The sequence below is a fragment of the Prionailurus viverrinus genome, chromosome F2, assembly GCF_022837055.1.
Source record: "Prionailurus viverrinus isolate Anna chromosome F2, UM_Priviv_1.0, whole genome shotgun sequence".
Classification (NCBI taxonomy): Eukaryota; Metazoa; Chordata; class Mammalia; order Carnivora; family Felidae; genus Prionailurus; species Prionailurus viverrinus.
Window position 1 is genome coordinate 17,168,108 of NC_062578.1, and position 23,322 is coordinate 17,191,429.

The 23,322-nt window shown below is 37.0% G+C and overlaps 1 protein-coding gene across 5 annotated transcripts in view; it reads right to left on the minus strand.

Annotated features, from left to right (window-relative positions):
* The window catches only part of MYBL1 (MYB proto-oncogene like 1), a 45,448-nt gene extending 23,779 nt beyond the window's left edge, over positions 1 to 21,669 (minus strand). For 2 of the 5 annotated variants that reach the window (XR_007148741.1, XM_047842927.1), the window contains exons 1-5: positions 21,186 to 21,658; positions 10,688 to 10,793; positions 10,280 to 10,351; positions 7,992 to 8,084; positions 6,144 to 6,364 (exon numbers count right to left, since the gene is read on the minus strand). Coding sequence is in view for 4 of the 5 variants with exons in the window: in XM_047842927.1 (XP_047698883.1) it covers positions 6,144 to 6,364; positions 7,992 to 8,084; positions 10,280 to 10,351; positions 10,688 to 10,793; positions 21,186 to 21,205 (512 nt within the window). In the remaining variant the exon portion in view is untranslated. Of the gene's footprint in view, positions 1 to 6,143; positions 6,365 to 7,991; positions 8,085 to 10,279; positions 10,352 to 10,687; positions 10,794 to 21,185 lie in introns of all 5 variants that reach the window. The other 3 variants (XM_047842928.1, XM_047842929.1, XM_047842926.1) reach the window with 3 other exon arrangements.
* Between the last annotated feature and the right edge of the window lie 1,653 nt (positions 21,670 to 23,322).

A 23,322-nucleotide genomic window follows, 5' to 3' on the forward strand; every position in this document is an offset into this window, starting at 1 on the left:
CTCTGACATTTTATGACATTTTCCTCCACCCCTGTTCCCTAAACCTTTGACCACTCCTCCCTCTTGCTTTTTTTTTTTTTTTTTTTTTTTTAATAATCCCTTTCTGATTTCTTTTCTGTTTTTCTCCTCCAGTGATCATCTCCACACTGTTTTTCTCTCTGTATTCTGTCTCGGGCACTTCATCCAATTTTTACATTTTCTAATCATCCCTATATGGAAGATGGACAATAATATCTATTTATTCCTATATTCCTGACCCTTCCTCAAGCTTTGCACTCATATTTCCAACGCCCCACTGAACATGATCAGTGGGAGATGCTACCCTATACTAACATATAATGTATCTGAACAAAAATTTACTCCAGTGAGTTCTCCTTTCCTTCCCTGTACCTGTTAATATATAATCAATCTTTCTCTCATCAAGGATTGAAGCTTTGAAGCTATCTTTTTCTTTTTAATTTCCTTCTACTTCTCTCCCCTAACCTCCAAATCCACTAGTAATCAAGGCATGCTAATAATTCATTCAAAATTGCTTCTCACATCTGGCACTTTCATTACATTCATACCATTACCAGAGTCCATGTCCTTATTACTTCACACCTGGATTCAGATTAAGATGTAGGGATCATGTAGTAAGCAACTGATAGGTGCCAGATACTGCTAGCTGCTTTCATAAACATTGAATCCTTCCTTAAATTCTCTCTCTTCCAGACTATCCTCTACCCAACTTTCAGATTAATATTCATAAAATGTTAACTTAGTCATCTTTTCTTTCTCCTGGCAATAGCCCTGCAGTGGCTCATTCAAGGGCAAACAACTATGTTTCTTCACTTCTTTTTAACATTAACTCTACTCCACTGAAGTTACATCTTTGTTAAATGCTGTATATACTGTGGTATATTGAAAAAGAGGCCATAGACTTTCTCCATCCTAACATGAATACTGCTTTGCAAAGTGAATTTGTAATTCCTTCAGTCAAAATGTGTCATCTATTTCTCCAGTTTGTCTTGTGACTAGACTTGACCAATGGGACAACAGCAAACATGACTCAAGCAGAGACTTGAAAAGTGGTTTTGCATTAGGGCTTGTCCACTCTTGTTGCAGTGGGAACCTTGAGCTCACCATGTTAAATGAGACTGAGCTAGCATGATGGGAGGAAAACTTTGGCTGACAGTGTAAAATCAATGGACATGGGAATGAGGCCATCCTGAATTACAGCCATCAGACAACTCACTAGCTGCCCATGTATGCACGAAAAACTCTGTGGAAATCAGCAGTCAGCCTGGACTAGAACAATCACCTGCCATCCAAAGAATCATGAACTAAATAAATTAGTTGTTTTAAACCACTTAAAAAAAAAAAAAAAAGAAAGTCCCTGCTTTCATGGGGCTTATATTCTCATTGAAAGTGTGGCAGCATGGAAGGAGGGAAGAATAGAAAAACAAAAAAAATAAGAAGGAAACCATCAATGCAAACTATATTAAGCTATATATAAAAAGATCAGGGGTGCCTGGGTGGCTCAGCTAGTTAAGTGTCAAACTTCAGCTCAGATCATGATCTCACAGTTTGTGAATTCAAGTACCACATCAGGCTCACGGCAGTCAGCACAAAGCCTGCTTTGGATCCTCTGTCCCAGCCCTACCCACCCCTGCTCACGCACTCTCTCAAAAATGAATAAACATTTAACAAAAAAAGATCATATACCATGATCAGGTGGGATTTATTCTAAAGATGCAAAGATGATTCAATATCTGCAAAACCAATCAACACCACAGTAACGAAATAAAGGATAAAAACCATGTGATTATCTTAATGCATGCAGAAAAAGTATTTGATAAAATTCAACATCCATTTATGATAAAAACTCTCAACAAAGTAGGTACAGAGGAAACATACCTCACCATAATAAAGGCCCTATATGACAAATCCACAACTAACATCATAGTCAATAGTAAAAAAAGGAAAGCTCTTCCTCTAAGACAAGGATGCTCGCTCTTGTCACTTTTATTCAACGTAGTTTTGGAAGCCCTAGCCATAGCAAGAAAAAGAAATAAAAGGCATCCAAATTTGAAAAAAACTAAAACTGTCACCATTTCAGATGGATGACTGTATACAGAAAACCCTAAAGAGTCAACCAAAAAAAAAAAAAAAAACATTAGTACTAATAAGTGAATTCAGTAGAATTACAATATACTAAATTAGTATATAGAAATCTATTGTTTCTAGGGGCGCCTGGGTGGCTTGGTCGGTTGAGTGTCCGACTTCGGCTCAGGTCATGATCTTGCAGTCCGTGAGTTCAAGCCCCACGTTGGGCTCTGTGCTGACTGCTCAGAGCCTGGAGCCTGTTTCAGATTCTGTATCTCCCTCTCTCTCTGACCCTCCCCCATTCATGCTCTGTCTCTCTCTGTCTCAAAAATAAATAAACATTAAAAAAAAAATTTAAAAAAAAAGAAATCTGTTGTTTCTAATACAGTAATAACAAACTATCAAAAAGAAATTAATAAAATAATACCATTCACAACTACATCAAACAGAATACTTAGGAATAAATTTTACCAAGTAGGTGAAAGACCTGTACTCTGAAAACTGTAAGACACTGATAAAAGAAACCAAAAATGGCACAGATAAATGGAAAGATATACTATGCTCATGGACTGGAAGGATCGTTAAAATGCACATACTACAAAAAGCAATCCATAGATTCAATGCAATCCCTACCAAAATACCAATGGCATTTTTCATAGAGCTGGAACAAATAATCCTAAAACATGTATAGAGCCACAAAACACCCCAATAGCCAAAGCAATCTTGAGAGAGAACAAAGCTAGAAGTATCATTCTCCCTGGTTTCAAACTGTACTACAAAGTGACAGTAATCAAAACAGTATGGTAATGACAAAAAACAGAAACACAGATCAAAGGAACCAAATAGTCCAGAAATAAACCCACAGTCAATTAATTTTCAACAAATGAGGCAAGAACATCCAAATGGGAAAAAGACAGTCTTATCAATAAATCGTGCTGGGAAAACTGGACAAGTACATGGAAAAGAATGAAAATGGACCACTTTCTTACACCATATACAAAAATAAACTCAAAATAGATCAAAGACCTAAATGTAAGATCAGAAACCATAAAACTATTCAAAGGAAACAGGCTGTTAGCCCTTGGACATTGGCCTAAGCAGTATTTTTTTGTCTCCTCAGGCAAGGACAACAAAAACAAACAAATGGGACTACATCAAACTAAAAAGCTTTTGCACAGTGAAGGAAACCATCAACAAAACAAAAAGCCTACTGAATGGGAGGAGATATTTACAAATGATATAATCAGTAAGGATTAACATCCAAAATATATAAAGAACTCACACAACTCAGTATCAAAAAACAACCCAATTAAAAAATGAGGAGAGAATATGAACATTTCTCCAAAGAAGATATGCAGATGGGGGCACCTGGCTGGCTCAGTGTTTGATGCGACTCTTGATCTCAGTCAGGGTCCTAAGTTCGAGCCCCACGCTGGATGTGGAGCCTACTTAAAAGAAAAAAAATTTTTTTTAATTAAAAAAAAAAAAAGAAGATATGCAGATGGCTAATAGACACATGAAAAGATGCTCAACATCACTAATCATCAGGGAAATGCAAGTCAAAACCACAATGAGATATCACTTCACACAGATCAGAATGGCTACTATTAAAAAGACAACAGGGCACCTGGGTGGCTCAGTTGGCTGAGCATCTGACTGTTGCTCAGGTCATGATCCCAGGGTCATATGATCGAGCTCCCACATCAGGCTCCGTGCGAAGCATGGAGCCTGCTTAAGACATTCTTTCTTTCTCTCTCTCTCTAACTAAAAAAAAAAAAAAAAAAAAAAAGACAAGAAATAACCAGTGTTGGCAGGGATGTGGAGATAAAAGAATCCTCCTGCACTGTTGGGAATGCAAAAAGGTGCATGAAGTTTCCTCAAAAAAATTAAAAGCAAAACTACCATAAGATCCAGTAGTTCCACTTCTGGAAATCTATCTGAAAAAAACAAAAACACTAATTCAAAAAGATATACACACCCCATGATCATTGCAGCATTATATACAGTCAAGATATGGAATTAACCCAAGTGGCCACTGACAGATGAATGGAAAAAGATATGGCATATACATACAATGGAATATCACTCAGTCATAAAAAAGAACAAAATCTTGTCATTTGCTACAACATAGATGGAGCAAGAGGGTATTCTGCTAAGTGAAAACAGTCAGGTAAAGATAAATACCATACAATTTCACTTATCTATGGAATCTAAAAAACAAAGCAAACAGAGCAAACAGAACAGAAACAGACTCATGGAAACAAAGAACTATGTGATGGTTGCCAGAGGGGGTGGGCAAAATAGGGGAAGGAGATTAAAAGTACAAACTTCCACTTATAAAATAAACAAGACATGGGGATACAATGTATAGCATAGGGAATACAGTTAATAATAGGTAACAATTTTGTGATGGTGGCAGATAGTAACTAGATTTAGATGGTGATCACTTAATAATTCTATCCTTCATAAAATATACATTTACTGAGAACCTACTTTATGTTAAAACACTAAGCTAGTTGAGTAAAAATATATGTAAGACTGAAAACATCAGAATTTTCTAAACCAAGTTGAGTAACCTGAATAAAAAACTTAACACTATGCTTTAATTTCCTTATCTATTAAAAAAAAAGGACAGCAGGGGCGCCTGGGTGGCGCAGTCGGTTAAGCGTCCGACTTCAGCCAGGTCACGATCTCGCGGTCCGTGAGTTCGAGCCCCGCATCAGGCTCTGGGCTGATGGCTCAGAGCCTGGAGCCTGTTACCAATTCTGTGTCTCCCTCTCTCTCTGCCCCTCCCCCGTTCATGCTCTGTCTCTCTCTGTCCCAAAAATAAATAAAAACGATGAAAAAAAAAATTAAAAAAAAAAAAGGACAGCATTGTTTGCTCTGCATATTTCACTTACATATAAAGATTAATTAAAAATATAGGTAAAAGCATTTTATAAACTATGAAGTATAATATAGAGACTACATACAGCAATTAAAAAAAAAAAAAAAACATGCATACCTTCTGAGTGAGGTATGGATTTTCCCAAGGTTGATGGTCTACTGTACTACAATAGGGAAAAATTTCAACCAGTGCAATGTATAGTAATACTTACAATGTATAGTATACAGCGGTATATAACTCTCCCAGAAGGAAATTCTGTATTTTAGCCACAGGGATATATACACTACTCTCATGATTTGAATCATACCATAATTAATTAAGAATTAAATTTTGTCTAATGAACTTTCATAGTTTATTTCAGGCAATGTATTTGCTATTCCCTGGTCTTGTGCATAGAATCTAGTATGAAAGAAATCTCTTCAATTTACATTCTATTCCAACCAGGTTTGTACACAGAAGGTCTGTCTGACTGGCACTGATAAGTAAACAATCTAGGAAGTTACTAAATGTTCACAAATCTGAAGGTCTATCATTTTACTGCACAAATTACTGCTATAAAATATTTCATTAAGAAAGTAATTCTAGGGGCGCCTGGGTGGCGCAGTCGGTTAAGCGTCCGACTTCGCTCAGGTCACGATCTCACGGTCCGTGAGTTCCAGCCCCGCATCAGGCTCTGTGCTGACAGCTCAGAGCCTGGAGCCTGCTTCAGATTCTGTGTCTCCCTCTCTCTCTGGCCCTCCCCCCATTCATGCTCTGTCTCTCTCTGTCTCAAAAATAAATAAATGTTAAAAAAAAAAAAAAAAAAAAAAAAAAAAAAAAAGAAAGTAATTCTATTGCTTACACAGAATTTATTACAAATAGGCCCAAAACGTTGCTTGTCTAAATTTCAATTATAAAAGTAATTCTATCCCTCATACAGAATTTATTACAAATAGGCCCAAAAAGTTGCTTGTCTAAATTTATTACAAATAGGCCCCAAAGGATGCTTGTCTAAATTTCAATTATAAAAGTAATTTTATCCCTTACACAGAATTTATTACAAATAGGCCCCCGAAAATTGCTTGTCTAAAAAAAAAATAAAAGTCATGGGGTACTTGCAAATATATTTAATAGTAACATAATAAAGATCAAGTTTAAGTACAGGAAAATGTATATACATTTATATAAGCACCTTCCAGGAAGCAGTTTGGCAATTTCTGCCCAACGATTTCCCAGCCGCTTATGTGCTTCATAGATGATCCTGTCCTCCTCTTCTGTCCAGGAAGATTTCTTTACCTCAGGATTCAGATGATTATGCCATCTTTCTCTACACTGCTTGCCTATTCTTCCTTTCAAATGTTTTGCAATTAAAGACCATCTTTTTGGCCCATATTTCTGAACTAATTCAATAACCTAAGAAACAGAAAAAACAAAGTTTAAAAAAGCAATACCTTTTTAAAAGTTTATTCATGGGGATGCAATGTACAGCACAGTGACTATAGTTAATACCGTAATGCAGGGGCGCCTGGGTGGCTCAGGGGGTTAAGCATCTGACTTTAGCCATGATCTCACAGTTCGTGAGTTCAAGCCCCACATCAGGCTCTTCACTGACAGCTCAGAGCCTGGAGCCTGCTTTGGATTCTGTGTCTCCCTCTCCCTCTGTCCCTCCCCTGCTCATGCTATGTGTCTCTCTCAAAAATAAATAAACATTAAAAAAATTAAAAATAAATAAAAACTATACTGTAATGCACATCTGAAAGTTGTTAGATCTTAAAAACTCTCATCACAAGAAAAAAAAATTTTTTAACTATATATGATGACAGATGCTAACTAGGATCCTTGTTGTGATTATTTAGCAATACAAACCAAGAGCAAATCATTATGTGGTACACTTGAAACTACTATAGTGTTACATGTCAATTTAACATGACACAGTGAGAATACATCTCAATTTGAAAAAGCATTACCTTGATAGAATTTTAAAACACAACTCAAGAATACTATTTCTTTTAAATGCATTAAATCCAAACCACAACTACTAATTGTTAAGTTTATTTAAGTTAAGTTACTAATAAGTTAACTAATAAATACTAATAAATACTAATTCAGCATTGGCCAAGTACAAAAGTTTACCTCAAACTTATCTAAAATACAATGTGCTAATTAAAGTGACTTGTAAGTTAAAATGTTATCACTGAAAATCAATTTAACGGTAAAAATGTTGAGACTTATAGATTTTCTACTCTTTCTTTAAAAAAAGCTTCAGTTGGAGGCCAAATAAATCAGTTTGGAAGCAAGAAGGATCTACAAAGTTATTGTCTTCTCATTTCTTCCTTTCTCATACTAAAAGGATACAGAACACACATTATAAAACCTATCACTGACCATCAAGTAAATCTTACCAGTTCTGAGCCTAGTAAACTTTTTTTTTTCCCTTGAGTGGCAGGAAAAAATGCTCTAATTCCTCAACCCTATTAACAACATTTCTGCCATAAAGAGCATGAACTAAAGCCAATTCCTAGCGGAGGGCAACAACTTTCCCATTCTTCTCAGTCTTTTATAAAACAAACAATTACCTTAATATCGAAATCACCAAACCTTTTAGAAATACAGTGCTCTGGTATCTATCTTATTTTGGGGCACATTATAGGTCAAGAGGGAAGGTTAAGAATGACTTCCTCACATATCATGTTATCAGATAAAATTAAAATTAAATTAAATTCTGTTTTTTAAAATGTTAACTCAATTTTCAACAAGCTATACCCTAAATGTTACTAACCTAAGCTCTAAATAAGATAAATAAGCTAATAACATTTTTCCTTCTGTAAACTAAACTCACAAAGAAAAGCTATATATATTATACTTGGTTTGACTCAATTCAGAAAAACTATATTTCAAGACATTCAACTTTCAATTCTTCTACAAGCAGCAACCAAATCAAAGTGATTTAAACATAACCTTTGTGACAAAACAATATATTAGGAAGAAAAAAAAAGCCAATCCACCTACACAGTGAGAATAAAATATATGAACATGTTACCCTCTGATCTTCTTCTTTAGTCCAGGGACCCTTTATCAATTCTGGATTTAAAACTTTCTGCCATCGATGCTGGCACTGAAAATCTGAACGATTCTGAAAGAATTGATAATTTTGTTATTGAACAATTGTCTTCCAGAAAGCAAGTCAGCCTAAACTCAAAAAGAAAGTCTTCAAGAATAATGCATTCAATAACATTCTTTAAACTGTAATATTTATCTTATATGCCTGTGTCTCAATTCATTTTTAAATTAAAGCCTCTGGCAGGGCTTAGACTATATATTTTTAAGTATATATCTCTACACTGTGCCTTATAACACAGATACTGCCATGAAGAAATGTATCTGAGCACTTGGGTGGCTCAGTCGGTTAAGTGTCTGACTTCAGCTCAGGTCATGATGTCACAGTTTGTGGGTTTGAGCCCCATGTAGGGTTCTGTGCTGACAGCTCAGAGCCTGGAGCTTGCTTTGGATTCTGTGTCTCCCTCACTCTGCCCCTTCCCCATCTGCATTCTGTCTCTCTCTCTCAAAAATAAATAAACATTAAAAAAAAATGTATCTAAGATTGAGAAATAAAAGAGAGTAAACAGAAAACTATACAAAATAGACAAATGAACTCAAATAGCACAGCGGTCTGGATTCATACAGTACAGCAGTACTTAACTCTATACAATTTAAAAACCCCCAAAGGCATTACTAGGCCACTGCATGGTACTTAAAGGATTTTTATACATGATGACATCCAAGTTATCAAGAAAAAACTAGAGGCACCTGGGTTATTCAGTCGGTGGGGCATCTGACTTCAGCTCAGGTCATGATCTCGCAGACCATGAGTTCAAGCCCCACATCGAGTTCTGTGCTGACAGCTCAGAGCCTAGAGTCTGCTTTGGATTCTGTGTCTCCCTTTCTCTGCCCCTCCCTGCTCACACTGTGTGTGTGTGTGTGTGTGTGTGTGTGTGTGTGTGTGTGTGTTTGTCTCTCAAAAATAAACATTAACTCCTATGTATAATAAATAATAATAATAATAATAGTAAAACAGTTAACTTCATGAATGATAAAAATATTAGAAGTATATAAAGGGATAAATACAAATACTTTGTTTACCAGTCACTGCCTTTGTGTCTAGTGGGTCTCAAGTTATTTTTATTTAAACTGAGTTTCTTCATTTATGGCTTCAAAACATCAATGCTGATCCATTTTTAAGGCTATCATTTTCTTCAAAATAATCAGACTGCTCCTGTATGTGCTTGTAGCATTTCTTTGTTCACTTCATTTGCTGCTATACCCTCAAGTTAAACTGGTAAACCTAATATAAATAACTTTTCTAATTTAGTTTCCATTTATCTAACACCTGCTAAATGTCAGGAAATATGCCCAACATCCTATATGTCATTTCTAATTCTCCCAACAATACTACAAAAACGAGTACTATTATTTACATATTATAGACAAGGAAGCTGAACATCAAAGAAGTTAGTAATTTTTCTAAGAGCAAACAGCTAGTAGAGCTGGCACTTGAATATAGATCAGACTGACTCCAAAACTTACGCACTTTCCATTATCTGGTCTCAATTTTCAGGTTATGTTGAAAAGCATCATAACAATTTAGAAAGAACATAGGTAATCTGATTTCTGATATCCACAGTAGTCAAAACAAATTCAAATGTGACTATTTTGCCTCCCTACCTTTAATGCAGTAAGGAACAAAAGGAATATATGTAAATTATAAATTTATAAATTTTGTAAATTATAAACTTACATACTAATGAATAGCATGTGAATAGTATGTAAATTATAAAATTACATACATATGTATGTATGTAATATAAAATTACATACATACATACTAATGAATAGCATGTGAATAGTATGATGAACGAACAATAAGTAGAATTCTTTTAAAGATCAATAACACCTTAAAATCCAAATAAAGGTTGACAAACTTTCAACAGAGCTTTTTCTGATTTTATTGATTAGGTGCCAAAAGATTTCCATACATTTAACTTCTCTCAGAATGTTTTAACATTTATCAGCAGATATTTATAAAGCCCCACCCAAACCTAGTGTTTTCGTTTTAGATTAGTAATCTTTTTAGGCCCCTATATAAACTAATTACTAGAAAAATCGGACTTTTTAAGCCTTTGGCCACTATAGGAAGATCAGAAAAACAGAGATGTTTTTAGAAAGGAAACCTAAGTCTGAAATAATGAAGACACATTTTTGAAAAACAGCAAATTTAACCCAATAGCTTGTGTTATCAATGTTATAAATAGAAGAAAATATTTCACTCACTTGAAGATGACTAGCAATTAGAGTCCAATCATCAGTTCCGTGTTGTTCAACCAACTTCTTTAACTTATCATCCTATTAAAACAGGTGTGAAAATTAGAAAGCTTTCTTTCCTTTGCCTATTCCTCTATCGCTAAATATAGATAACTGTCTAATTCTTTCATGTCATATCTGATGACCATTAGTAGAAGGATAAGCCACTGTAATACAAGCTCTCCCATTTACTACAGTGTTTCTGTCAGTCTTAACATCATACCACTATTCACACCTCTGGTGGAAGAAAAATATGTGCATATCAGTTGATGAATAGCTTTTCTCATGTTTTGCTTTTCAAGATCTTTAATTCCTTTATTAAATATTATTAACCAATAAGTACAAGTATGAAATTACTAAACCTTATCATGTAATTACCTCATCTCTTGTCCATTTTACTCTGTTCCAGAGTTTCTTCAATCCTTTTTGTTGTGGTACTTCATAATCATGATCAGCATACTGGAGGTCATCATCCTCATCCTCACTAAAAAAACAACAACAACAACAACAACAAAAACACAATTGTTGGGGCGCCTGGGTGGCTCAGTCGGTTGAGCATTTGACTCTTGATTTCGGCTCAGGTCATGATCTCATGGTTCATGAAATAAAGCCCCTTGTTGGGATCCACACTGACAGCATGGAGCCTGCTTGGGATTCTCTCTCTCCCTCTCTCTCCACTGTGTGTGTCTGTCTCTCTCTCTAAATAAATATATAAACTTAAAAAAAAATTGTGAAATCAAGAATTTTATGCAACTTTGTAAATTCAATCATTGAATCTGTGTATACAGGTATGACTGAAGAAGCCACCCAGACTAAAAACATACGTCCCAACAGATTATTCAAGATATAACAAAGTAAGAGTTATACAATGTAGAGTAGCTATAGTTCTTACTGACACCAGGAGTTGATATGCCATCAGGGGTCAATTGTAGACAAGGAAAGAGTTTATGTCATGCTAAGGAGTTTGACTTTCATTCTTTATTTGACCTTTATCCTAAAGGGTCAAAGGACTTTAAGTAAGGGAGTAAAACACAAATATCTCATGTTTCAGAAAAATCACTGGCAGGATGTAGAGAAATGGAGGAAGACCAATTAGTAATTTTTGATAATAATCCAAGTAAAAAATCATTAGGGCCTGACACTGGTAAGGGTAAAATACAAAACACAGTCACATCCAGTTAAAAGAAACAATGGAAGAAATGATCCATTAATGTTACAATAACAACAAAAAAATTAAAACATGTAGAAATAATATGAATATACAAGATCAAAATATAGTAAACAACAAAACACTATTGTAATACACATTAGATCTGAACAAATGGAAAAACATTCAGACCACATTCCTGGATAGGAACAGAATTACAGATGTCCATTCTCCCTAAAATAATTCATAAATTTAAATTAAATTAAAATACCATTATATTTTCAGAGGAATTTAAACATGCTGATTCTATAGTTCATATGGAAAAGTAAACAAATAGCACTACCCAGTGAAGACATACTGTAGAGAAACAATAAATAAAACAGAATACTACCGGCACACAGATACACAGATCAATGGAAGAGACTAGAACATTCAGAAAAAAACAAAATCCAAATGGGAATTCGGTAAATTTTAACAGTAACATATCAAATCAGTGGTGTGAAGATGGATTTTTCAATAAATGGTAAGGCAGAGGGTAACAAATTTTAAAAACAAACTTTGAGGGGCGCCTGGGTGGCTCAGTTGGTTGAGCATCCGACTTCGGCTCAGATCATGATCTCATGGTTCGTGAGTTCAAACCCTGCATCAGGCTCTGTGCTGACAGCTTGGAGCCTGGAGCCTGCTTCGGATTCTGTGTCTCCCTCTCTCTCTGACCCTTCCCAGCTCATGCTCTGTCTCTCTCTCAAAAAATAAATAAATAAATAAATAAATAAATAAATAAATAAATAAATAAATAAATAAAATTAAAAAATTTAAAAAAATTTAAAAACAAACTTTGAGTCCTACTTTAAAATAAAAAACTTTAGGGGCGCCTGGGTGGCGCAGTCGGTTAAGCGTCTGACTTCAGCCAGGTCACGATCTCGCGGTCCGTGAGTTCGAGCCCCGCGTCAGGCTCTGGGCTGATGGCTCGGAGCCTGGAGCCTGTTTCCGATTCTGTGTCTCCCTCTCTCTCTGCCCCTCCCCCGTTCATGCTCTGTCTCTCTCTGTCCCCAAAAAAATAAATAAACGTCAAAGAGCATTTAAAAAAAATAAAAAATAGGGGCGCCTGGGTGGCGCAGTCGGTTGAGTGTCCGACTTCAGCCAGGTCACGATCTCGCGGTCCGTGAGTTCGAGCCCCGCATCGGGCTCTGGGCTGATGGCTCAGAGCCTGGAGCCTGTTTCCGATTCTGTGTCTCCCTCTCTCTCTGCCCCTCCCCCATTCATGCTCTGTCTCTCTCTGTCCCAAAAATAAATAAACGTTGAAAAAAAAAAAATTAAAAAAAAATAAAATAAAATAAAAAAATAAAAAAATAATAATAATAAAATAAAATAAAATAAAATAAAAAACTTTAGATGAAGCAAATATATTTTTAAAAAAACGAAACTGTAACAATACTATTTAAAAAAAAAATAGGGTAGGCCTGGGCACCTGGCTGGCTCAGTCAGAGAAGAGTGTGAGTTTTAGTCCCATGTTGAGTGTAAAGATTACTTCAATAAATAAAATTTTAAAAAATAGGGTAGGGGAGGCTGGGTGACTCCGTTGGTTAAGTATTGGACTCGATTTCAGCTCAGGTCATGATCTCATTTCATTTTGTGGGATTGAGCTCCACACAGGGCTCTGTGCTGACACCACAGAGCCTGCTTGGGATTCTTTCTCCCTTGCTTTCTGCCCCTCTCCTTCCCCTGTGTGAACACGTACACTAATGCACACACACATTCTCTCTCCCAAAATAAATAAATAAACTTAAAAAAAAATAGGGTAGAATTCCATCTTTTTATATCCTTGAGTAGAACAGATCTAAATATAACAAAATCAAGAAACCATAAAAGAATAAACCAACGAAGGTAGTAATAGTGGCAACAATAAGAAGCGCATGAAAATGACAAATATGAAAAAAGTAGAAAAAGATTTTGCAAGGACTCAATGACTCTAAAATTTCTGGCTTTGGGAGCATAAACAGAGCTATCCACCAAGATAAAGAATAGAAGGAAAAACAGAACTTTGGGAGGGAGAAGAGAATGGGGAGAGTCTCAGGCAGTTTTGGACTAGCTAATTTCAAGGCACTTGAGAAATATATAAGAGGAAATATCTAGAATAGCACAGTCCAATAGAAATATAATGCAGCCATATATGTAATTTCCTAGTAGCCACATTTTAAAAATAAAAACATGTCAAAATAATGTTATGTTATTTAATACATTAAAAATTATCACATAATCAACATAATCATGAGCTACTTTACATTCCTTTTTTCTTACTAAAGAAAATCTAGTGTGTATTTTATACTTAGAGTACATTGCAATTCAGACTAACCACATGTCAACAGCTCAATAGCCACATGTGGGAAGTGGCTATCCTATGGGCAGAGCAAATCTAGAAGGCAACTAAGCCCAATATCTTCAGCTCAGGTAGGAGGCCTAGGGTGGACACATAGTTTTGACAGTCACCAGCATACAGAGAACAATTAAAGCCATGAGAGCACAAATCCCCAGAAGAGAGGGCAGGTCTTTATGATAAACTGAATCAGAAGACTTTGAGTAGCTAGAGGACTGAATACAGTCATGAGCATCTGATAATAACAAGAGCTAATATTTATTTAAACTTTCTAAGTACCAGACATTAGGTCGTCTATGAAATTTCTCTCTTAAAACCCCACAACAACCCCAAGAAGAAAATATTATTATTCCCATTTTACATAATAGGGAGCCTTGACTTAGAAAATTAACTTCTTGCCCATAGTTATGCCAAACACAGCATGACTGAACTCCAAAATCCACTACTTAACCACTATACTACCACATAATAGAAAAACAGGGAAGAACCTGGAAGACACCAAAGACACCAGAAGAACCAGGTTCTAGTTACAACTTTACTTATTTTGCATCCTTGGACATATTAACCTCTTAGGGCTTTAGTTTACCTGTTTGTGAAATGAGCACCTACCTGATAGTGCTTCATTAAGGATAAAATTAAATGAAAAAACACATAAAATACCTCATATAGGATTGTGGCACAGAGAGGTAGTTCAACATTAGTATTATGTGCATAGGCTGAATGACCAGCAATATCCATGATTATTTCTATTTCAACTCTTTTCCAAAAATTCACTCAGATTTCAAACAGTTAACGTTTGATGATTTGTTTAATCTCAATGTAATATATTTAAGAACATGTGGGCAGTTCCTAATATCTACACATAGTTTAGTTCTTACAAAACTGAAAAATGGAGGCCTAGATTTAACATATACTGTCTACAGATGCTTTGCAGGAACTTGATTTCCCTTGATTTGTCACTTCTATAGGACCAAAATTCTTCATATCTGACCAAGCAAGACTCCAAGAACCCCAAGTCCCCTACCTATATAGCTATCTATCTCTGCTTCAGTTCAATACATTTCAACATTCCAATGCTCTCTCACTAAGGCCAGTGTCTATTTGTAACATTAATCTGCCAGTCCCACTTTCATATATGCTTGTTTTGTTGAACTAATCTGAAAATAAAAGTTTAAAAAAATAAATACCTGTTATTTGCTGCCATCTTCAGCTATCAGAAATATCACCTGATTAGCCAAGATGAAACTGTTACAATGGAGATGGTTCAGGATCCAACGACTTCATAAATTTCTAAGGCTACCAAATCAGATAAACACCATATTGAGGCTTTCTGTCCCATTTGTATATATTCATGGCATCTACCCTTCCTTTTTTTTTTTTTTTTAATTTTTTTTTTCCCAACGTTTATTTATTTTTGGGACAGAGAGAGACAGAGCATGAACGGGGGAGGGGCAGAGAGAGAGGGAGACACAGAATCGGAAACAGGCTCCAGGCTCTGAGCCATCAGCCCAGAGCCCGATGCGGGGCTCGAACTCACGGACCACGAGATCGCGACCTGGCTGAAGTCGGACGCTTAACCGACTGTGCCACCCAGGCGCCCCTACCCTTCCTTTTTAATGCTCATCACATATGACAACCTTCCCAACCAAATAATAAGTTCAGGAGTGCAAAGACCATATCTGATACATTGACCTCTCTGCACAAACACAGTACCTATAATATTTGTAAAATTAATGATTATTGAATGATCTTCCTTACTTTTACCTCCTCCAAGTACTCTGTATCCCAAAATTACCTCACTCCCTTCCAATCCAATCAAAATTTCCACCTCTCTCAGTACAACTGACCTCAAGTGGATATGAGAAAGAACACTTTTTTCTTTTTTTAACAAATGAAAATATCTTTAGGAGAAGGTGAAAGGCATTCCCATTTATTAAAAAGGACTTTCAAAATCCAAATGCACTTCCAAGTGGTAGAATTTTAATTGTTTGTTTGCTGAAACAAAATATTCAGTACAGAATGGGTTCTTTAGGGTATCTACTAATATTGCCTAACCTTTCCTAAAACTGTCCCTACCAACACTGACACTTCCTGCCATCCCAAAGAGCCCTCAGTCATGCTTTTCATAGCTTCCCCTCTTTCTTCCCTCCCCTCAGATCCCAACAGCTTCCACAATAGCATATTTGAGACTGCTTTTTAAAATTGGGTTATTTCTGGATCAAAACAATATTTAATTTGGGGACCTGCCTATATAAATCTTGAGTATTCAAAAAAATATCTACATCTGTACAAAATTCACCATGGGTTCTTATCAAAATATTTTAAGTTAAGGATAAGAGTCTAAAGATGTTACTTGGGTCAAAAGACTAGTGTGCAAGCAGCAGTTTTCCTGAAAACTTGTTCAACTTTAAGATTCTGCCTCATTTTTTAACCATATACTTGATTTGTGAGAAATTTCTATTTCTACATGCGGTTTCATTCTCTGTTTTGCATCAGCATGGTCATCAGTTTCAGACAGAGTTATACAGCCCAATGTTCAGGAAGCTGGGTTTTTTGAGTGGGTTAGTGTGAGGGAGGATTAAAGTAGAATTCTTAGAATCATCTCTCTACCACTGGGACTTTCCTAGAGTCTATCCACCCAGCTACTTCTTAGTTTTAGCATAAAGTTATTTCTATATTAGTTAAGTAATTGTTAAAGGATGATGTAACTTTTAAATAAGTGTGACAGAATAAGATCCTAGAAAATTATCAGTATCACTAGCTACAACAGAATGATGCCTGAGAATGCCTACAATTTGCCAAGAAAAAAGAGAAGGGATAAAACTCCACAAATAATCTCACCAACATCCCACTTTCACCATTTAACAGTAAAAAAGTTCCATTGCTTAATAATGGTTAGATACCATCAAAACAAATCCGTTCTATTTTTCTGCTTTTCAATGTCTTCCTTTAGCATTTCTATATTAGAGCAATCAATAATGATAATAACTGAATAAAATCAACTCCCTACCTTATAAACAAATAAGCCACTTTTAACCTAGAGTGACTGATCTAGAAGACAGCAAAATGGGTGAAATTATTGGTCCTGTCACAAAGCAAAAATAGAAGAGGAATTTGGTTTCTGAATCTTCATCCAGGACTTGGTTTCCAAAATTACTCTTCCAGTTCTATTTTTTAAGTCAAAGAAAATATTTATTCTATAACTGTCTAATACATAAGCTAAGCACTACATTAAAATGAAAAGGTTTTTTTTTTTAATTATGAATGAACAGTGATTAGGATGAGTATTAAACAGCAAAGTGAAATGCATGCACACATACACACATAAATACTATGACTCATTAGGCCAGGAAAATGGCTAAGAATAACTCTACACTAGGCATGAGCTAATAGGATATTACAGTCATAACTTACCCTGTGAAATAATACACAAACTATTCTTGACAATATTAACACAAAATACTTGACAATATTAAGATAAAACATTAGGGAGAAGTTCAATTTTAAAGGACATTAATTATCTCACCTAAAAAGAGTAATAAAAGGTATTGAAAGGAAGAACTTGAGAATTTTTTAAAATTTACTTTTATATGAAAAGAAACTACTGGTTTGAAATTAGAGATATATCAAGTTCTTTAAAATTGGCTCTAATAAAATCACTTCAACTTGATCATATTTTAAGTCATGAACTGCATCAAATCTGAAATTTTTATCAAAATCCAAAATTATATCTTTATTATACTGTCTTAACAGGGTAATTCTGTATTTTTTAAAGTCCAATTGAATTCAAGGTATGAAAATTTACCAGGTTGATTTAATAAAGTGAAATCAGGCCACCCAGTGGTTAATATTATGTACTGCATACATGCATATTTTATTTCCAAACATAGGCTGCAAGCTAGCATCATTATAGTAAGACAAAATTGACTTCATTTGACCATTACTAATAGCAATACTGAAATAAATACTGAAGGGAATTTTACCTAGCTATTCATAAATGAAAATAATGAGAGAATTTTTCTATTTTATTCCATTAGTGTATATATTTTTAAATGAGCAAGGATGATTACAAAAGGGTTCAAAACAGGATATATATTAAATCTAGAAATTACCATACAGACCATAAAATCCAACCCCCTATAAAACGGATTTAAAAACTTGGATATAGAGTTTACTTGCTTTCCTAAAACAATATTGCTAGTTAATGACAAAGCTGATTAAAAAATCAGTTCTCATACTTCAGTATTCTTTTCACCCATAATACTCATTTTGCTGGAAACAACATAGTAAAATTGCTTCCCCTCACACACATACATAACCACTGAAAAACATTTTCCAATGCAAAATCTGGCTTTTACCTTTATCAAGTGTATATATCTGAATCTGTTACTACTTAAATAGGTCTTCTAGGTTCTAAATGACATTTTTTAAAGTTTATTTAAGGGTAGCTCTGGCTTTTAAAAACTAAAATTAATTACTTAATACATAATGATGCTTAAAAATCAAACACGTGTTGAGGCATGTGGGGGCTCAGTTTGTTGAGCTTCCAACTTTGGTTCGGGTCATGATCTCACAGTTAGTGGGTTTGAGCCCCCGTAGGGCTCTGTGCGGACAGCTCAGATCCTGGAGCCTGCTTCGGATTCTGTGTCTCCCTCTTTCTCTCCCCTACCCCATTCACACTCTGTCTCTGTCTCTGTCTCTCAAAAATAAATAAACATTAAAAACAATTTTTTTAATCAAATACATGTTAGTAACAGATATGCCAATTGGTATTGCCTGTAAAATATATCATTAAACCCCCCAGTGGGATCTAAAACTATTTAAAGTCACATTAAATGAGCCTTTTCCTTTATGTAAATCTAGTTCAGAGACACTACAGCAATCTTAAACAAAAAGCAAAAGAGCCAACATCCTTCAGTTGTTTCAACCTGAGGTATCAGTTTTTTTACTCTTTTTTTCCCCATATCATACAGAAAAAGTATACTACAGAATTTATGCCCATAGTCTTATGTAAATCATTTATACAGCAAATTACAGTTTTTGCTCAAATACTTAAATAGTTGTATAGGGGAGATCTTAAATTGACTAAATTATTTCCTTTCTCATTCAACTATAAATTAAGTTCATATTTATTATTGAGATATTTAGCCAAGAGACATGAGACTACACTTTGCTCAACAAATAATTTCTCCTTCAAAACATTTCACATTCTATTCTCTTCTAAGATAAAAAAGACATATTTTCATAAATAAGCAATATAATTTAGAGCATGAAACATTCAAGTATGAAGACCCTAAGAAATACACCACACAGAGATGATAATTTCTCACTACATCCTCTACCTCTACACTCCCATAGGGAACACAGCTTCACCCCACCACATTTAGTTACTCCAGCCTTATGACTTTTTTAACTCATTCTACAATACATTTCAATTCATACAGCTGACAAGGAACAAAAGTCAACAGTACAATTAATGTTTAGATTTCAGGGCTCACAGTACCGCCAATAAAAGAAAATAACCTACACAGGCAAATTAGTCATTAAATCACTTCTCCTTTCTTAGTCTATTATTATTAAGCATACAAAAACTATGAAAAGAACAGACAAAATCAACCAGAGAGGGCAGGGTTCTGACATTCAAGCATCCCTGTCTAACCATAACTAAATGCTGATGATAGCATTAGCTAAGACATTCTTTCAAATAAGATTAACATCAATAGTGATAGGTAGATAATGCCACACAATAAATATAAACAAACTTCCATTACTGAGTTGACATAGTCAAGTGTCACCTTGCTTAATGAAGTTACTTTATTTTTAAAATTCTGTATATTTAAAAATCCAAAAGAAAAGGCCTAAACGAGTTCCTCAGTAATTATAATTATAGGAGCTTTTAATATTGTTTTTGAAGATTAGGAAGTTAATTAGAGCAGCAATTCTCACCTGGGTGATTTCGCCCCCCAGCCTTCAAAACATATTTGATAATCTCTGGAGACATATGATTGTCACAACTGGGGAAACAGGGTGTTATTGGCATCTACTGGGTAGAGGCCAGGGATGCTGTTAAACATACTACAAAGCACAGGACAGCCCCCCCACCCCCAAAGAATCATCTAATCCAATATATCAATAGTGACAAGGCTGAAAATCCTATTCTAGAGGTGGGTTTATGCATGTGTATGTGTATATTTGTTCCACCTCAAGAGTTTGACCTATAATGTACTTGCCACAAAATAACAGTCTAACAAGGACTTAATCATATATTTCATGTTGATTTCTGCGAAAATACCGTACATACAGCAGATACTTAATAAATGAACAAGGCAGCAAATATTATGTGTCGCTATTGCCAGTTTTTAACAGAAATCTGCAATGAGTGAATCCTAGTACTAAATTCCAAGTTTGGAAATACATCTCTCGTTAAGACCTTAAGGTTGTGGACCTAGATAAAGAAAGCCATTTGTAAACCCTACCAAACATCTTTTAAGGTTTATTTAATAATAGTGACAAAAGACACCCTAGTTTTGTGCCATCTAAGTGGTTACTACACACAGTTTAGGTGTAGCTACTATAGCAACATATAAATAAAAATTAGATGAGTAAACTCCTCCTAGCAAGTTTCCAACAAAAAAATATGCCCTACCTCTGGGCAACACTTAGTTACAGTCAGAGCCAAACACGGGCACTAAAAATATTCAGTGAATCAAACATTGTTTTAAGATGAAGCTACTGGTGGTAACAGTGTGACATCTTCCCAACAGAAGATATTAAAAAGATAAACATAAAGTTGAGACACCGTAATGGTAACTACAGAACACGTCAAAACGGTCCTCTCTCATCAGCTATTCCTAAGGGGATTTTCCATACCTGTCAAGGCAGCAAAGATGGCAGAGGAGTCCCAGCGCAGGTTTATCACATAGTTCCTATTTTAATTGGTACAGTAGTTCAGAAAAAAGTCTCTCCGAATACCATTTTCAAGTCCGGGCTGTACACTAGCACTTCTACGTGCGCAGGGTACTCCCTAAAAGCGCACAGACACTTACCTGGCAAGAAACTCCGACCAAGAAGCGGCTGTGCGAGATTGGAGTCTGGACGTGCGCTGTGGGGAGAATCAACTCAAAAGAGCAACCTGACCATTTGTTACTCACTTTCTGCGCCTTAAACATAGTGGTCCCCAACTCTCCACAAGTCACGGCTGGGATCCAGCCAGCCGGGCCGAAGCGGCTGCGGAGCAGCGGGAAGCAAAACCTCCGCCCTAGCTAGGGAGGGCCTGATGGGGACGCACTGGGAAAAGGAAGAGAATCTGAGCCGAGACTGTGCCAACAGGCCTGCGTAAAAGGGATGTCACCCACCTGCGCGACCTCTTCGCCATCCTTCAAGTACCGCATAGGCGCGGGCTGGGCGGGGACGCAGTTCAGCCTCCTCCAGCCTCAAGCGAATGTTCCTTGTCCCCGACCCTCCAGCCGCTTCCCTCGCTCCCTCTCCGAGGCGACCGAGAGTGGAACGCACGCCCCCGGCAGGGCAGGACGGAGGGACGGAGGGGCGGACCGCGACCCGCCCCCGGCCCGCAGCGCCACTCCTAGCCCCGGCCCGGCCCGGTCAGGGATGCCCCTAACATGTCAGCAGGCGCGCTCTCGCCCTCCCTCGACCCCTCCCGCCGCCTCTCAGCCTCCTAGCTGCGGTCCGAGCTCAGCTCCGCGGCTGGCGCCGACCCCCACCCTCACCCCGCAGCGAGCAGCTCTGCAGGGCTCGCAGCCTCCTGCAGGGTTTTGTCCGCACCGCCGAATCTCGCGCCCAGCCTCCCTCAAGAGCCGCCGTTTGAATCTGCGCACGCGGCCCCGAACCTCATTGGCTGTAGCGGCCGCACGCGGGGGGACGAGGGCGTGGTGGGGAGAGCGCGCGCGGCTGAGGGCGGGGCTGGGGAGCTGGAAGTCGGGACTGGAACTCGCGGGAGTCGGGGAAGGAGCTGGGAGTCAGGGGGTGGGGCCGCAGACCGGGCTCGCCGGTCCTGCTTTGACAGAACCCGGAGCGCGCCCAGCGCCGCACCGCGCGGGGCCTTCTGGGAAAGCGAGTTCCGGTGCTCGCAGAGGGGTGGGTCCGGAAGCTGCGGTAAGAGTCCAAACTTCCCGGAGTGTGCTGTCAGGGTCTCTGGGGGTTGGGTGGCCCCGCCTAGGCAAGTCCCCACAGCCTTCTCTCAGCCACAGTTCCTCCACTCCGAACTCCTCCGGGTGTATCCCGCCTCATTAGTTTGGAGGCGCGGTCTTCGGACTTGAGACAAATCTAACCATAAAATTTGCGCGGCCGTTATTGCTTAAGCAAAAATGTGAGCTATTTTTGTCCAGACATCATAGCTACTAGAGTAGCGAAGGCTGTGGCAGAAAACTGAATATCAAGAATAAGCAGGAGTGACAGGTGAAAAAAGGTTTTAGCTGGAAAGATGCTTGGCACGGAAAAAGGAAATAATCCAGGTCTGCGTCTGGTCTTGGCAGTGCCTGCCCTTAGCTCGCTCTCCGGGAAGTAATTGATGCGCGATGAAGAAGCCCTGATCCAGGAGAATAATGCAGGAAGACAGGAGCGGACTGGGAGTTTTGCCCGGATAAATGAGTATGGTAGTCAACTGTGGAAAGTGACGGTCTTTCCAGGAGAGACGGAAGAGGGTAGAACTGCACCGAAGGAGCTTCAGCAGTTGTAACTATTCTAAAGGATTCAAGTATGAAAACTAGGAGCTGCTCGGTTCAAATAGTTCAAATAGCATTAAAGTAGATTACAGTAACCACTACAAATGGTAAAAGATCCAGATTTGCAAGGTACCATGCTCTACTGCATAGAGCACTAAACCACATGTTAATATTATAACAAACTTACATTTTGCTATTTTGAAATTTTACGCATCAATTTTTGCAAATCAGAGATGCAGGTGCAAATGTGAATTGAAGAGCGTGCATGCACTACTTTCAAAACTTAAAACGCCTTTTTATGTATTAGCTCCTTTTTCTCAAGGTACGGATTTGGGGAAGGTAAAACACCTTTTAAATCATTCCTTATTGTGTTGTTCTTTCACTTTTTTAAAAACTTAATTTAGAAAGTAATGTCATTTGAAAACAGTGTTCTCTGATTTACTCCTGAGTCATACATTACTCGGTTTATTTATATTGTAACAGGAAGCAGAATTTCTGTTATATTTTAGGTTTTTTATACAGAATACATTTTTAGAGTTTGATGGCAGGTATTTTAGATTTTGACAATAAACTAAATACCCATCATTTTAGAGATAGAGAAAAAGGTAATTCCTCAGAAAGATCAGATTGCAAATTCATTTAAATCACTTAGAGAAGGACAAAGTGTACAGTTAAAGTGGTTCACAGTCATTTGAATACATATACTCAAATGTAATTGAGAATTGGTTTTTTTTTTTTTTAGCGAAACATTTTAAAAGTGTTCTTCAGAGTATATAAGGAGTTTTCAAAACAATTAGGAGGGGAAAAAGCA